Consider the following 16,336-nt stretch of genomic DNA (forward strand, 5'->3'; position numbering starts at 1 on the left):
TTTTTCCAATACCTAAAAGGTTTACAGAAATTATTAGTAAGGAGTGGGATAGACCCGGTGTGCCGTTTCCCCCCCCTCCTATAGTTAGAAAAATGTTTCCAATAGACGCCACTAAACGGGACTTATGGCAGACAGTCCCTAAGGTGGAGGGAGCAGTTTCTATTTTAGCAAAGCGTACCACTATTCCGGTTGAGGACAGTTGTGCTTTTTCAGATCCAATGGATAAAAAATTAGAGGGTTACCTTAAGAAAATGTTTGTTCAACAAGGTTTTATTTTACAGCCCCTTGCATGTATTGCGCCTGTCACTGCTGCGGCGGCGTTCTGGTTTGAGGCCCTGGAAGAGGCCATCCATACAGCTCCATTGACTGAAATCATTGACAAGCTTAGAACACTTAAGCTAGCTAACTCTTTCTCCAACATTGGTGTGTCCGGTCCACGGCGTCATCCTTACTTGTGGGAATATCTTTTCCCCAACAGGAAATGGCAAAGAGTCCCAGCAAAGCTGGCCATATAGTCCCTCCTAGGCTCCGCCCACCCAAGTCATTCTCTTTGCCGTTGCACAGGCAACATCTCCACGAAGATGGTTAAGAGTATGTGGTGTTTAGTTGTAGTTTTTTATTCTACTATCAAGAGTTTGTTATTTTAAAATAGTGCTGGTATGTACTATTTACTCTGAAACAGAAAGAGATGAAGAATTCTGTTTGTGAGAGGAAGATGATTTTAGCAGACAGTAACTAAAATCCTTTGCTGTTTCCACATAGGACTGTTGAGATGAAGTAACTTCAGTTGGGGGAAACAGTTAGCAGACTTTTCTGCTTAAGGTATGACTAGCCATATTTCTAACAAGACTATGTAATGCTGGAAGGCTGTCATTTCCCCTCATGGGGACCGGTAAGCCATTTTCTTAGTCTCAAGCAGAATAAAGGGCTTAATATGGGCTATAAAACTGGTAGACACTTTTATGGGCAAAATCGATTGCTTTATTTGGGCATTTTATACATGTTTATGCTGGCATTTCACATTTATAAACTTGGGGAACGTTTTTTAACGTCAGGCACTATGTTAGACACCTTTTCCAGTCAGGAAGGGCCTTCCCAGTTGTAGGCTGAGCCTCATTTTCGCGCCATTACTGCGCAGTTGTTTTTTAGAGCAAGACATGCAGATGCATGTGTGAGGACCTGAGAATAGTTGGAAAAGTTCCTAGAAGGCGTCATTTGGTATCGTATTCCCCTCTGGGCTTGGTAGAGTCGCAGCAAAGGCTGTAGCTGGGACTGTAGAGGGGTTAAAACTGTAACCGTCTCCGGTTTCATTATTTTAAGGGTTAAAGCTCTGAAAATTGGTGTGCAAAACTTTTAATGCTTTAAGACACTGTGGTGAAATTTTGGTAAATTTTGAACAATTCCTTCATATTTTTTCACATATTCAGTAATAAAGTGTGCTCTGTTTAAAATTTAAAGAGACAGTAGCGGTTTTGTTTTAAAACGTTTTTTGTGTTTTACTGACAAGTTTAAGCCTGTTTAACATGTCTGTGCCTTCAGATAAGCTATGTTCTATATGTATGAAAGTCGATGTGTCTCCCCCTTCTAAATTATGTGATAATTGTGCTAAAGCGTCCAAACAAAGTAAGGACAGTACTGTCACAGATAATGAAGTTGCCCAAGATGATTCATCAGATGAAGGGAGTAGACATGGTTCTACATCATCTCCTTCTGTGTCTACACCAGTTTTGCCCATGCAGGAGGCCCCTAGTACTTCTAGCGCGCCAATGCTTATTACCATGCAACAATTGACGGCTGTAATGGATAACTCCATAGCAAATATTTTATCCAAAATGCCTGCATATCAGAGAAAGCGCGATTGCTCTGTTTTAAACACTGAAGAGCAGGAGGGCGCTGATGATAATTGTTCTGTCATACCCTCACACCAATCTGAAGGGGCCATGAGGGAGGTTTTGTCAGATGGGGAAATTTCAGATTCAGGAAAAATTTCCCAACAGGCTGAACCTGATGTTGTGACATTTAAATTTAAATTAGAACATCTCCGTGCACTGCTTAAGGAGGTGTTATCTACTCTGGATGATTGTGACAACCTGGTCATTCCAGAAAAATTATGCAAGATGGACAAGTTCCTAGAGGTTCCGGTGCACCCCGACGCTTTTCCTATACCCAAGCGGGTGGCGGACATAGTGAATAAGGAATGGGAGAAGCCCGGCATACCTTTTGTTCCCCCTCCTATATTTAAGAAATTATTTCCTATGGTCGACCCCAGAAAGGACTTATGGCAGACAGTCCCTAAGGTCGAGGGGGCAGTTTCTACTCTAAACAAGCGCACTACTATTCCTATCGAGTATAATTGTGCTTTCAAAGATCCTATGGATAAAAAATTGGAGGGTTTGCTTAAAAAGATTTTTATACAGCAAGGTTACCTTCTTCAACCCATTTCGTGCATTGTTCCTGTCACTACCGCAGCGTGGTTCTGGTTCGAGGAACTAGAAAAGTCGCTCAGTAGAGAAACTCCATATGAGGAGGTTATGGACAGAGTTCACGCACTTAAGTTGGCTAACTCTTTTATTTTAGATGCCGTTTTGCAAATAGCTAGATTAGCGGCGAAAAATTCAGGGTTTGCAATTGTGGCGCGCAGAGCGCTTTGGCTAAAGTCTTGGTCAGCGGATGTATCATCCAAGACAAAATTGCTTAATATCCCCTTCAAGGGTAAAACTCTCTTTGGGCCAGAATTGAAAGAGATTATCTCAGACATCACTGGGGGAAAGGGCCACGCCCTCCCACAAGATAGGCCTTTCAAAGCCAAGAATAAGTCTAATTTTCGTTCCTTTCGTAATTTCAGGAACGGACCAGGCTCTAATTCTGCATCCTCTAAGCAAGAGGGTAATACCTCACAGACCAAACCAGCCTGGAAACCGATGCAAGGCTGGAACAAGGGTAAGCAGGCCAAGAAGCCTGCCGCTGCTAACAAAACAGCATGAAGGAGTAGCCCCCGATCTGGGACCGGATCTAGTGGGGGGCAGACTCTCTCTCTTTGCTCAGGCTTGGGCAAGAGGTGTTCAGGATCCCTGGACGCTAGAAATAGTTTCTCAGGGTTATCTTCTGGAATTCAAGGAACTACCCCCAAGGGGAAGGTTCCACATGTCTCACTTATCCTCAAACCATATAAAGAGACGGGCATTCTTACATTGTGTAGAAGACCTGTTAAAGATGGGAGTGATACACCCAGTTCCAACGGCGGAACAAGGAATGGGATTTTACTCAAATCTGTTTGTAGTTCCCAAAAAAGAGGGAACTTTCAGACCAATCCTGGATTTAAAGATCCTAAACAAATTTCTCAGAGTACCATCGTTCAAGATGGAAACCATTCGAACGATTCTACCCACAATTCAGGAAGGTCAATTTATGACTACCGTGGATCTAAAGGATGCGTATCTACATATCCCTATCCACAAAGAACATTATCAGTTCCTATGGTTCGCCTTTCTGGACAAACATTACCAGTTTGTGGCCCTCCCATTCGGGTTAGCCACTGCTCCAAGGATTTTCACAAAGGTACTCGGATCCCTTCTAGCGGTTCTAAGACCAAGGGGCATTGCAGTAGTACCGTACTTGGACGACATTCTAGTACAAGCGTTGTCTCTTTCAAAGGCAAAGGCTCACTCAAACATCGTTCTGGCCTTTCTCAGATCTCACGGATGGAAGGTGAACATAGAAAAAAGTTCCCTGTCTCCGTCGACAAGAGTTCCCTTCTTGGGAACAATAATAGATTCCTTAGAAATGAGGATTTTCTTGACAGAAGTCAGAAAGTCAAAACTTCTAAACGCTTGTCAAGCTCTTCATTCTATTCCTCGTCCTTCCGTAGCTCAGTGCATGGAAGTAGTAGGATTGATGGTTGCAGCAATGGACATAGTTCCTTTTGCGCGAATTTATCTAAGACCATTACAACTGTGCATGCTGAAACAGTGGAATGGGGACTATACAGACTTGTCTCCAGTGATTCAAGTAGATCAGAAGACCAGAGACTCACTCCGTTGGTGGCTAACCCAGGATCACCTATCCCAGGGAATGAGCTTCCGCAGTCCAGAGTGGGTCATCGTCATGACAGACGCCAGCCTAGTGGGCTGGGGCGCGGTCTGGGAATCCCTGAAAGCTCAGGGACTGTGGTCTCGGGAAGAGTCTCTAACATAGATAAACATTCTGGAACTAAGAGCGATTTTCAATGCTCTCAGGGCTTGGCCTCAGCTAGCAAAGGCCAGATTCATAAGATTCCAATCAGACAACATGACGACTGTTGCTTACATCAACCATCAGGGGGGAACAAGGAGTTCCCTGGCGATGAGAGAAGTGACCAAAATCATAAAATGGGCGGAGGATCACTCCTGCCACCTATCTGCGATCCACATCCCAGGAGTGGAAAACTGGGAGGCGGATTATCTGAGTTGTCAGACATTCCATCTGGGGGAGTGGGAACTCCACCCGGAGATATTTGTCCAGTTGATTCAATTATGGGGCATTCCAGACATGGATCTGATGGCGTCTCGTCAGAACTTCAAGGTTCCTTGCTACGGGTCCAGATCCAGGGATCCCAAGGCGACTCTAGTGGATGCATTAGTAGCGCCTTGGACCTTCAACCTAGCTTATGTGTTTCCACCGTTTTCCTCTCATTCCCAGGCTGATAGCCAGGATCAAGCAGGAGAGGGCCTCGGTGATCTTGATAGCTCCTACGTGGCCGCGCAGGACTTGGTATGCAGACCTGGTGAATATGTCATCGGTTCCACCATGGAAGCTACCTTTGAGACAGGACCTTCTTGTTCAGGGTCCATTCGAACATCCAAATCTGGTCTCCCTCCAGCTGACGGCTTGGAGATGGAACGCTTGATTCTATCAAAGCGTGGGTTTTCAGATTCCGTGATAGATACTCTGGTTCAAGCCAGAAAACCGGTAACTAGAAAGATTTACCATAAAATATGGAAAAGATATATCTGCTGGTGTGAATCCAAGGGATTCCCATGGAATAAGATAAAGATTCCTAGGATTCTTTCCTTTCTACAAGAAGGTTTGGATAAAGGATTATCTGCGAGTTCTCTAAAGGGACAGATTTCTGCTTTATCTGTCCTACTACACAAACGACTGGCAGTTGTGCCAGATGTTCAAGCATTTGTTCAGGCTTTGGTTAGGATCAAGCCTGTTTACAGACCTTTGACTCCTCCCTGGAGTTTAAATCTAGTTCTTTCAGTTCTTCAAGGGGTTCCATTTGAACCTTTACATTCCATAGATATTAAGTTATCTTGGAAAGTTTTGTTTTTGGTTGCTATTTCTTCTGCTAGAAGAGTTTCTGAGTTATCTGCTCTACAATGTACTCCACCCTATCTGGTGTTCCATTCAGATAAGGTTGTTTTGCGTACTAAGCCTGGTTTTCTACCAAAGGTTGTTTCCAACAAAAATATTAATCAGGAGATAGCTGTACCTTCTTTGTGTCCGAATCCAGTTTCAAAGAAGGAACGTTTGCTACACAATTTAGATGTAGTCCGTGCTCTAAAATTCTACTTAGAAGCTACAAAAGAGTTCAGACAAACTTCTTCTCTGTTTGTCGTCTATTCTGGTAAAAGGAGAGGTCAAAAAGCAACTTCTACCTCTCTTTCCTTTTGGCTTAAAAGCATCATCCGATTGGCTTATGAGACTGCCGGACGGCAGCCTCCTGAAAGAATCACAGCTCACTCCACTAGGGCTGTAGCTTCCACATGGGCCTTCAAGAACGAGGCTTCTGTTGATCAGATATGTAAGGCAGCGACTTGGTCTTCACTGCACACTTTTGCCAAATTTTACAAATTTGATACTTTTGCTTCTTCGGAGGCTATTTTTGGGAGAGAGGTTTTGCAAGCCGTGGTGCCTTCCGTTTAGGTAACCTGATTTGCTCCCTCCCTTCATCCGTGTCCTAAAGCTTTGGTATTGGTTCCCACAAGTAAGGATGACGCCGTGGACCGGACACACCAATGTTGGAGAAAACAGAATTTATGCTTACCTGATAAATTACTTTCTCCAACGGTGTGTCCGGTCCACGGCCCGCCCTGGTTTTTTAATCAGGTCCGATGAATTATTTTCTCTAACTACAGTCACCACGACACCCTATGGTTTCTCCTATTTTTTCCTCCTGTCCGTCGGTCGAATGACTGGGGTGGGCGGAGCCTAGGAGGGACTATATGGCCAGCTTTGCTGGGACTCTTTGCCATTTCCTGTTGGGGAAGAGATATTCCCACAAGTAAGGATGACGCCGTGGACCGGACACACCGTTGGAGAAAGTAATTTGTCAGGTAAGCATAAATTCTGTTTTTGTTTCTGATGCCATTGTTCATTTGACTAAACTAACGGCTAAGAATTCTGGATTCGCCATCCAGGCGCGTAGGGCGCTATGGCTTAAATCCTGGTCAGCTGACGTGACTTCAAAGTCTAAATTACTCAATATTCCTTTCAAGGGGCAGACCTTATTCGGGCCTGGTTTGAAGGAAATTATTGCTGACATTACTGGAGGTACCCTTCCTCAGGACAGGGCCAAATCAAGGGCCAAACAGTCTAATTTTCGTGCCTTTCGAAATTTCAAGGCAGGTGCAGCATCAACTTCCTCTGCTTCAAAACAAGAAGGAACTTTTGCTCAATCCAAGCAGGCCTGGAAACCTAACCAGTCCTGGAACAAGGGCAAGCAGGCCAGAAAGCCTGCTGCTGCCTCCAAGACAGCATGAAGGAATGGCCCCCAATCCGGCAACGGATCTAGTAGGGGGCAGACTTTCTCTCATCGCCCAGGCGTGGGCAAAAGATGTTCAGGATCCTTGGGCGTTGGAGATCATATCTCAGGGATATCTTCTGCACTTCAAAGCTTCTCCTCCACAAGGGAGATTTCACCTTTCAAGATTATCTGCAAACCAGATAAAGAAAGAGGCATTCCTACGCTGCGTACAAGACCTTCTAGTAATGGGAGTGATACATCCAGTTCCGCAGACGGAACAAGGACAGGGTTTTTATTCAAATCTGTTTGTGGTTCCCAAAAAAGAGGGAACCTTCAGACCAATTTTGGATCTAAAGATCTTAAACAAATTCCTCAGAGTTCCATCTTTCAAGATGGAAACTATTCGGACCATCTTACCCATGATCCAAGAGGGTCAGTACATGAACACAGTAGACTTAAAGGATGTCTACCTTCACATTCAGATTCACAAGAATCATCATCGATTCCTAAGGTTTGCCTTTCTAGACAGGCATTACCAATTTGTAGCTCTTCCCTTCGGGTTGGCTACAGCCCCGAGAATTTTTACAAAGGTTCTGGGCTCACTTCTTGCGGTTCTAAGACCGCGAGGCGTAGCGGTGGCTCCTTATCTAGACAACATCCTGATACGGGCGTCAAGCTTTCAAATTGCCAAGTCTCATACAGAGATAGTTCTGGCATTTCTGAGGTCGCATGGGTGGAAAGTGAACGAAGAAAAGAGTTCTCTATCTCCTCTCACAAGAGTTTCCTTCCTAGGGACTCTTATAGATTCTGTAGAAATGAAAATTTACCTGACGGAGTCCAGGTTATCAAAACTTCTAAATGCTTGCCGTGTTCTTCACTCCATTCCGCGCCCTGCGATGGCTCAGTGCATGGAAGTAATCGGCTTAATGGCAGCGGCGTTGGACATAGTGCCATTTGCGCGCCTGCATCTCAGACCGCTGCAATTATGCATGCTCAGTCAGTGGAATGGGGATTACACAGATTTGTCCCCTCTACTAAATCTGGATCAGGAAACCAGAGATTCTCTTCTCTGGTGGTTATCTCGGGTCCACCTGTCCAAGGGTATGACCTTTCGCAGGTCAGATTGGACGATTGTAACAACAGATGCCAGCCTTCTAGGTTGGGGTGCAGTCTGGAACTCCCTGAAGGCTTAGGGTTCATGGACTCAGGAGGAGAAACTCCTCCCAATAAATATTCTGGAGTTAAGAGCGATATTCAATGCTCTTCTAGCTTGGCCTCAGTTAGCAACACTGAGGTTCATCAGATTTCAGTCGGACAACATCACGACTGTGGCTTACATCAACCATCAAGGTGGAACCAGTAGTTCCCTAGCGATGTCAGAAGTCTCCAAGATAATTCGCTGGGCAGAGACTCACTCTTGCCACCTATCAGCGATCCATATCCCGGGCGTAGAGAACTGGGAGGCGGATTTTCTAAGTCGTCAGACTTTTCATCCGGGGGAGTGAGAGCTCCATCCAGAGGTGTTTGCTCAATTGGTCCATCGTTGGGGCAAACCAGAACTGGATCTCATGGCGTCTCGCCAGAACGCCAAGCTTCCTTGTTACGGATCCAGGTCCAGGGACCCAGAAGCGACGCTGATAGATGTTCTAGCAGCTCCTTGATTCTTCAACCTGGCTTATGTGTTTCCACCATTTCCTCTGCTCCCCCGACTGATTGCCAAAATCAGACAGGAGAGAGCATCTGTGATTCTGATAGCGCCTGCGTGGCCACGCAGGACCTGGTATGCAGATCTGGTGGACATGTCATCCTTTCCACCATGGACTCTGCATCTGAGACAAGACCTTCTAATTCAAAGCCCTTTCAATCATCCGAATCTAATTTCTATGAGACTGACTGCATGTAGATTGAACGCTTGATCCTATCAAAGCGTGGCTTCTCCGAGTCAGTCATTGATACCTTAATACAGGCACAAAAGCCTGTTACCAGGAAAATCTACCACAAGATATGGCGAAAATATCTTCATTGGTGTGAATCCAAGAATTACTCATGGAGAAGGGTTAGGATTCCTAGGATATTGTCCTTCCTCCAAGAGGGTTTGGACAAAGGATTATCAGCTAGTTCTTTAAAGGGACATATTTCTGATCTGTCTATTCTTTTACACAAGCGTCTGGCAGAAGTTCCAGGCGTTCAGGCATTTTGTCAGGCTTTAGTTAGAATTAAGCCTGTGTTTAAACCTGTTGCTCCTCCATGGAGCTTAAACTTGGTTCTTAAAGTTCTTCAAGGGGTTCCGTTTGAACCCCTTCATTCTATTGATCTCAAACTTTTATCATGGAAAGTTCTATTTCCGATGGCTATTTCCTCGGCTCGAAGAGTCTCTGAGTTATCTGCCTTACATTGTGATTCTCCTTATCTGATCTTTCATTCAGATAAAGTAGTTCTGCGTACAAAACCTGGGTTTTTACCCAAGGTGGTTTCTAACAAGAATATCAATCAAGAGATTGTTGTTCCATCATTGTGTCCTAATCCTTCTTCAAAGAAGGAACGTCTTTTGCATAATCTAGACGTAGTTCGTGCCTTGAAGTTTTACTTACAAGCTACTAAAGATTTTCGTCAAACATCTAACCTGTTTGTTGTTTACTCTGGACAGCGGAGAGGTCAAAAGGCCTCGGCAACCTCTCTTTCTTTTTGGCTTCGGAGTATAATCCATTTAGCCTATGAGTCTGCTGGACAGGAGCCCCCTGAAAGGATTACAGCTCATTCTACTAGAGCTGTGGCTTCCACCTGAGCCTTTAAAAATGAGGCTTCTGTTGAACAGATTTGCAAGGCTGCGACTTGGTCTTCGCTTCATACCTTTTCAAAATTTTACAAATTTGATACTTTTGCTTCTTCGGAGGCTGTTTTTGGGAGAAAGGTTCTACAGGCAGTGGTTCCTTACGTTTAAGTTCCTGCCTTGTCCCTCCCATCATCCGTGTACTTTAGCTTTGGTATTGGTATCCCACAAGTAATGGATGATCCGTGGACTGGATACATTTAACAAGAGAAAACATAATTTATGCTTACCTGATAAATTTATTTCTCTTGTAGTGTATCCAGTCCACGGCCCGCCCTGTCCTTTTAAGGCAGGTCTAAATTTTAATTAAACTACAGTCACCACTGCACCCTATGGTTTCTCCTTTCTCGGCTTGTTTCGGTCGAATGACTGGATATGGTAGTGAGGGGAGGAGCTATATAGCAGCTCTGCTGTGGGTGATCCTCTTGCAACTTCCTGTTGGGAAGGAGAATATCCCACAAGTAATGGATGATCCGTGGACTGGATACACTACAAGAGAAATAAATTTATCAAGTAAGCATAAATTATGTTTTTTTCTCATGCTAAATGTTACAATGTATAGCATAACCGCTGTAAGGATCTAGCTCAATTCACTGTTTTTATGTGTTATACCGGTATTGCGCAAAACCTTTTAACTATCCATATTGGAATATATTCCATACTAATTCTTTTCATATTTCTTGCAGCATCATTTTTAATAAAGTTGTATAAATATACTCCATACTAGTACTTTTACAGTACTTGTAATATCAATATTTACAAAGCTGTATAAAACATATCGCTTCAACTTGCTATCACTGCATTTTGTTAAAACGATTTGATCTACATTAGCCTTTTTCTGTGATTTTTATAGTAATATTTGTTGTATAATATATATAATTTTAATACTACCATTGTGTCAAGGATTTTTATTTGCAACAGCTACACGGTAGCCAATATACATCTTGGGTGCTGACATTTAGTCGCATTGAGTAGATATATATAGGTAACCTCTATATCGTTTGAACTCTATACTGTGTGGCATCATTTGTCCTTTTATTTAGCTGTTAAGTAGTTAACACATACTAGGTCCTTTGCCTATCTAGCCATCATTTAAGTAAACTGCCTGCTTTTAATTTTATTCAGCTAGTCTCTTTGACGTACTATAGCCCCTTGTGAGGCACTCCTTCACATATACCCTATCTCTTCTAAATAGAATGCTTTATATGTTAAATTTAAACTTCATTGCAGCTGGGTTTAAGATTTAGAGAGTAGATGAGCATTCTGAACTGCAGAAATGGAGGGGTGCGCATAGGACCTAATTGGACATCATTGGAACACAGTTTTGTTTGTTTTGGGATTGAATGTGTTAGCAGCAATGAGTCCCATGAAAGTTATAAAAGGGTTTACAGGGTGTAGGATAAGGAGTGAGAATTGCTTGGACAAAGCATCTAGAGTTTTACATAGAAATGACATTGTGCTTAATCTTTTCTAATATTTTGTTGTTTTCTTGTACAGGTAATTTGGATCTTACTGGCCAAAAGCAAGTTTTTAAGGCAGAGAACAACCCTTGGGTCACACCAATTGCTGACCAGTTCCAGCTGGGTATCTCCCATGTTTTTGAATACATTCGTTCGGAAACTTACAAATAGTAAGTAATGTCTTTTTATTCATTAGGAGATATTTTATTTTTTAAGCTTCTCCAATGTATGAATGTAAAGCAGATTTTGGCATTAATAACCACCCATTTATTGTAGTGTGTGTATTTGTGTGTATGTATATGTTTGTGTGTGTATTTGTGTATGTGTATGTATTTGTGTGTGTATGTATTTGTGTGTGTATGTATTTGTGTGTGTATTTGTGTGTATGTGTGCATGTGTATTTGTGTGTGCGAGAAATCGCTCACGTGTGTATGCGCTTGTGTTTCATAATTTAATAAATATTCAGGAACACTTCTCAGACCTCTCAGTAATGTTTTATTTCTCTAGTTAATAAAACGTTAGTACAAGGTATACTGTACAGCGGTGCCTGTGGACTAATGAACGAAAGATACCGCCAATTTAAAAATAGATTTTGTATAATAAGTTGGTGAGCTTTCTCTTTTTAAATAATATATGTTTATCTGTTTAAATATTCAGCTATAAGGTTCTGCTCATTGCTACTGCATACATCATTGTCATTAAACATCTACAGTAATCACCAGTAGCTTATTTATTTAAACACTAATGCTACTAGGTATAATCTAGTATGATTCATTAGAAAACAACAACCAATGCTAAATCCCTGATCAATATGTCAATTCAGCAAATATAGTACAATGGTATTTTACTATTGTAAAGGGAATACAACTTTTATGCAAACCTTCACCCTATTTATCATGCATACAGCAAACAAAGTAACATTGCCTCTTTGTGAGACGTATCAGAACAAGGTTGTTTATCTCCTGTTTCTTTACAAAGCGCAGAATCAATTTGAAAATCATTAGATTTCTTTTTTAATCAGTATAACTTTACCAAGTCTAATTGAGGCTATTCTTACGTTTGTTTCTGATCATTGTCAGTCAATGTAATTTCTTACCAATACCCCTGTACTGATATGGGACAAAAATTAGCGTGAGAGTTGCTCATGTAATCTGGAATCAAGTGTGACATAATAAGGAAAGATGCACTCACAATCTATATTATTGAATATATCATACTTATAGATTGGCCAGAATAAAGCAGAATAAGATTTTAAAAAAAATCATTATATATTTGTTTTGGAGCTGTGCATTTTTCATTATGTATAATGTATAGAAAACCACATTTAAGGTGCATGTTACTAATATGCAGAACAGAGGCACACATTTCCTATATTCTGTGTGTGGGTGTACTCATCTTTTAGTACTCCCAGAATTCAGTAAACCTTTATCCATTTACTATTATTCTACATTAAAAATAACATTAAAGAGAAAGTAAAGTCTAAATTAAACTTAAAGGGACATAAAACCCCAATATTTTCATCATGATTTAGATAGAGCATACGATTTTAAACAACTTTCCAATTTATTTAACTTTTCAAGTTTTCTTGTTATCCTTTGTTGAAAAGAAGGGATGTAAGCTCAGGAGAGTGCACGTGCAGGTCTGCAGCACTATTTGGCAGAAGTTTTGCAACAATATTATACCATTAGCAAGAGCACTAGAAGCACTATTTCTTTCTAATGACACAGTGAGTCAGCGGATCATCATCAATTACTGTTGGGAATGTCACTCCTGGCCAGCAGGAGGAGGCAAAGAGCACCCCAGCAAAGTTGTTAAGTATCACTTCCCTACCCACAATCCCCCAGTCATTCTCTTTGCCTCTAGTGCAAGGAGGAGGTGAAGTAATTAGTTGTCTGATAAAGATTCTTCTATCAAGATTTTTTTGTTTTGAAGTCAGAGCAGGCTTGCTCTGATCTTCCATCGCAGTCTGGGTCTAGCTGTACTCCACGTCAGTCTCTTCAGTAGGGCAGTGGTGGCTTTAAAGCAGTTAGGAACTTGTGAGGTGGGCCTGGCTGAGTTTTCCTAACATGTTGCTGCCTGGGTATAGAAAGCTTGAGTAGGTTTACTCTAGTTTTTCTTTGTTTAACAGGTCTCTGTGAGGAGTGGCATCCTCTCAAGCCGGGTATGCTGTCGTCCTGCCGGATGGCTAGATACAGTTAAATGCTTGATCTTCTATGCTCGGGAGACATGCGCTTCTGAAATTATACTGCATCATCATGGGACATGTATATCCTAAGGCAGGATATCTTAGGCAGGACGCAGGCACTTATTGTGACTTTAAGAGACTAGGGGTTAATACTTTTTGGAAGTATCCCTGACTGGTTATTTTTTCTTTAGCTCATTATTTATTAGTAATGTACAGGTTTACATAGATTTGCTTAGATAGAACAGATTCATACAAGTCCTAGAGGTTCTGTATAATGTACATGACATTTGAGTGAAGATAGAAGCACTAGACTTAGAGCATAGAGTAGGACAGGCTTATCTTACCTTATCTTTCATTATGATAAGGTGGTCCTACATACTAATTTAGGTTTCCTTCCTAAGGTTGTTTCGGATAGGAATATTAATCAGGAAATCGTTGTTTCTTCCTTGTGTCCTAATCCTTCTTCTCATAAGGAGCGTTTGCTGCACAACCTAGATGTGGTGCGTGCATTGAAGTTCTACTTACAGGCGATTAAGGATTTTCACCAGTCTTCTGCTTTGTTTGTCTGTTTCTCTGGAAAACGCAAGGGTCAGAAAGCTAGGGCTACTTCTCTTTCACTCTGGTTAAAGAGTATAATTTGTTTGGCCTAGGAGACTGCTGGTCAGCAACCTTTCCATAAGGGCTGTCTCTTCTTCCTGGGCTTTTAAGAATGAAGCTTCTGTGGAGCAGATTTGCATGGTCATCTTTGCATACTTTTTCAAAATTCTATAAGTTTGATACTTTTGCCTCGGCTGAGGCTTCCTTTGGAGAAAGGTTCTTCAATCACTGGTGCCTTCTGTTTAGGTTCCTGTCTTGTCCCTCCCTAATCATCTGTGTCCTCTAGCTTGGGTATTGATTCCCAACAGTAATTGATGATGATCCGTGGACTCAACATGTCATTAGAAAGAAAACAAAAATTTATGCTTAACTGATAAATTTATTTATTTCTTGACACGGTGAGTCCACGGCCCGTCTTTTTTTTAAGACAGTTTTTGTTATATAAACCTCAGGCACCTCTGCGTCTTGTGTTGCTTCCTTTCTCTCCTTTGCCTTTGGTCGAATGACTTGGGGATTGTGGGTAGGGAAGTGATTCTTAAAGGGGCACTGAACCCACATTTTTTTCTTTTGTGATTCAGATAGAGCATGTAATTTTAAGCATCTTTCTAATTTTACTCCTATTATCAATTTCTTTGTTCTTTTGCTATCTTTATTTGAAAAAGAAGGCATCTAAGCTTTTTTGTGTGTTTTTTTGGTTCAGACTCTGGACAGCACTTTTTTTTATTGGTGGATGAATGTATTAACCAATCAGCAAGAACAACCGAGGTTGTTCACCAAAAATGGTCTGGCATTTAAACTTAAATGCTTGCATTTCAAATAAAGATACCAAGAGAATGAAGAAAAATTGATAATAGGAGTAAATTAGAAAGTTGCTTAAAATTTCATGCTCTATCTGAATCACGAAAGAAAAAAATTTGGGTTCAGTGTGCCTTTAAAAACAGCTTTGCTGTGGTGCTCTTTGCCTCCTCCTGCTGGCCAGGAGTAATATTTCCAACAGTAATTGATGATGATCCGTGGACTCACTGTGTCAAGAAATAAATACATTTATCAGTTAAGCATACATTTTGTTTTCCTGTCATGTAGTGGTTCAGGTATGTGCACTCTATCTACCTAGGTATCTCTTCAACAAGGAACAAAGAAAATGTGATAATAGAGGTAAATTGGAAACTTTTTTTAAATAATTGTGTTTCATGTGCCTTTTAAATAGATTGGAAAGAGCATGAAATTTAAAAAAAAAAAATTCAATTTTCTTCAATTATGAAATTTGCTTAGTTCTTTTGGTATCCTTTGTTAAAGGGCCACTGTAAGTAAATATTTTCTATGCCTGTTACTAACTAACTACCCCAAATACGCTTTTTATCAATAGCATTTCATTAACATATCTCTACCGTATATCAGAAATCTTGTCTGCAAATTTAATTGTTTTCCAAACCCACTCCGTGGGTATCCTTTGCTCTGTACCAATCCGTTTACAATACCTAGGTTTCAAAATGGCGCTTTAAACACAATTTCATTGGTTTAAGTATTTTGAACACACAGTGCTGAAAATAGTGGGCAGGATAACGTGACATCATAGGGGAATAAAAGATATAACTTTTATAACGTTATGAAACTTCGTTTTAGAGAAAATATAGGTCAGTAGGTTTTAATTAATGTTTATTAACTTTAATATGTTAGTTGTTTGGCTTAAAAATTATAACAGAAAGTAATCCTTTAAAGAGTTATCCAGGGTGAGTTCAGGAGCGTGCATATGTCTTTTAGCCAATTCAAATATATTCTCTCAAAGGAGAGAATATAACTAAGTACCCAGTAAGTGTTGCTATTGTGTGAGGCCAAAAACACTCAAAAGAAACACAGAAAAACCTCAATACTGTGTATGGATAAATATCTTGTGAAAAACGGGGTATTCGAATGCGCCTGAGGTGTTGCTCAGTCTAAATTGGCCTAATTTATATATGTAAAAATATTTCATTTACATCTTTTTCTCACATAAATAGTATAAAATATTAAATTCCAGAACCGTATAAATAGATCAGCATTTTACTTATGTGTTTAATCATGTAAGTAAATGCTATGAATTTAATTGGGGTCTGAACATTAATGTTATGATTAGTAATTAATAGTGATTAGGACAAGCAATCCAAGTTTTATGTAAAAGAACAACTTTACTAGTTAACTAAAAAAACATACTGTATATACGGGATATCATACAGAAAAGAAGAAATAAATTAACATGTTGGAAAAACAATTAAAATCTATTAATTATAAACTTGATATAATTTAAAAGCAAAAAATTATATAGCAAAAAAACGATCCGTATATTCCAAACGATAAAAAGATAAATTAGTAATAAATAAAATTAGGTATCTAAAACAGTTAATACTATTTGACTCTCTAAAACCAATCTCTGTGTATCCTAATTGTGGTTACTGTTGCAAAATAGTATTAACATTATCTTTTAAATGTAGCAAGAAGATATATTTTGGTATAATTCTGATACACTTATATTCCTTTGATATGTGGGGGAAAAATAACAA

The 16,336-nt window shown here is 40.6% G+C and overlaps 1 protein-coding gene across 1 annotated transcript in view; it reads left to right on the forward strand.

Moving 5' to 3' along the window:
* RSU1 (Ras suppressor protein 1) overlaps positions 1-16,336 on the forward strand; it is a 317,910-nt gene that overhangs the window by 174,745 nt on the left and 126,829 nt on the right. The window contains exon 8 of the mRNA XM_053713985.1: positions 11,055-11,187. Coding sequence (XP_053569960.1) covers positions 11,055-11,187 — 133 coding nt within the window. The remainder of the gene's footprint in view (positions 1-11,054; positions 11,188-16,336) is intronic.

This window comes from Bombina bombina, chromosome 5, assembly GCF_027579735.1.
Source record: "Bombina bombina isolate aBomBom1 chromosome 5, aBomBom1.pri, whole genome shotgun sequence".
Classification (NCBI taxonomy): domain Eukaryota; kingdom Metazoa; phylum Chordata; class Amphibia; order Anura; family Bombinatoridae; genus Bombina; species Bombina bombina.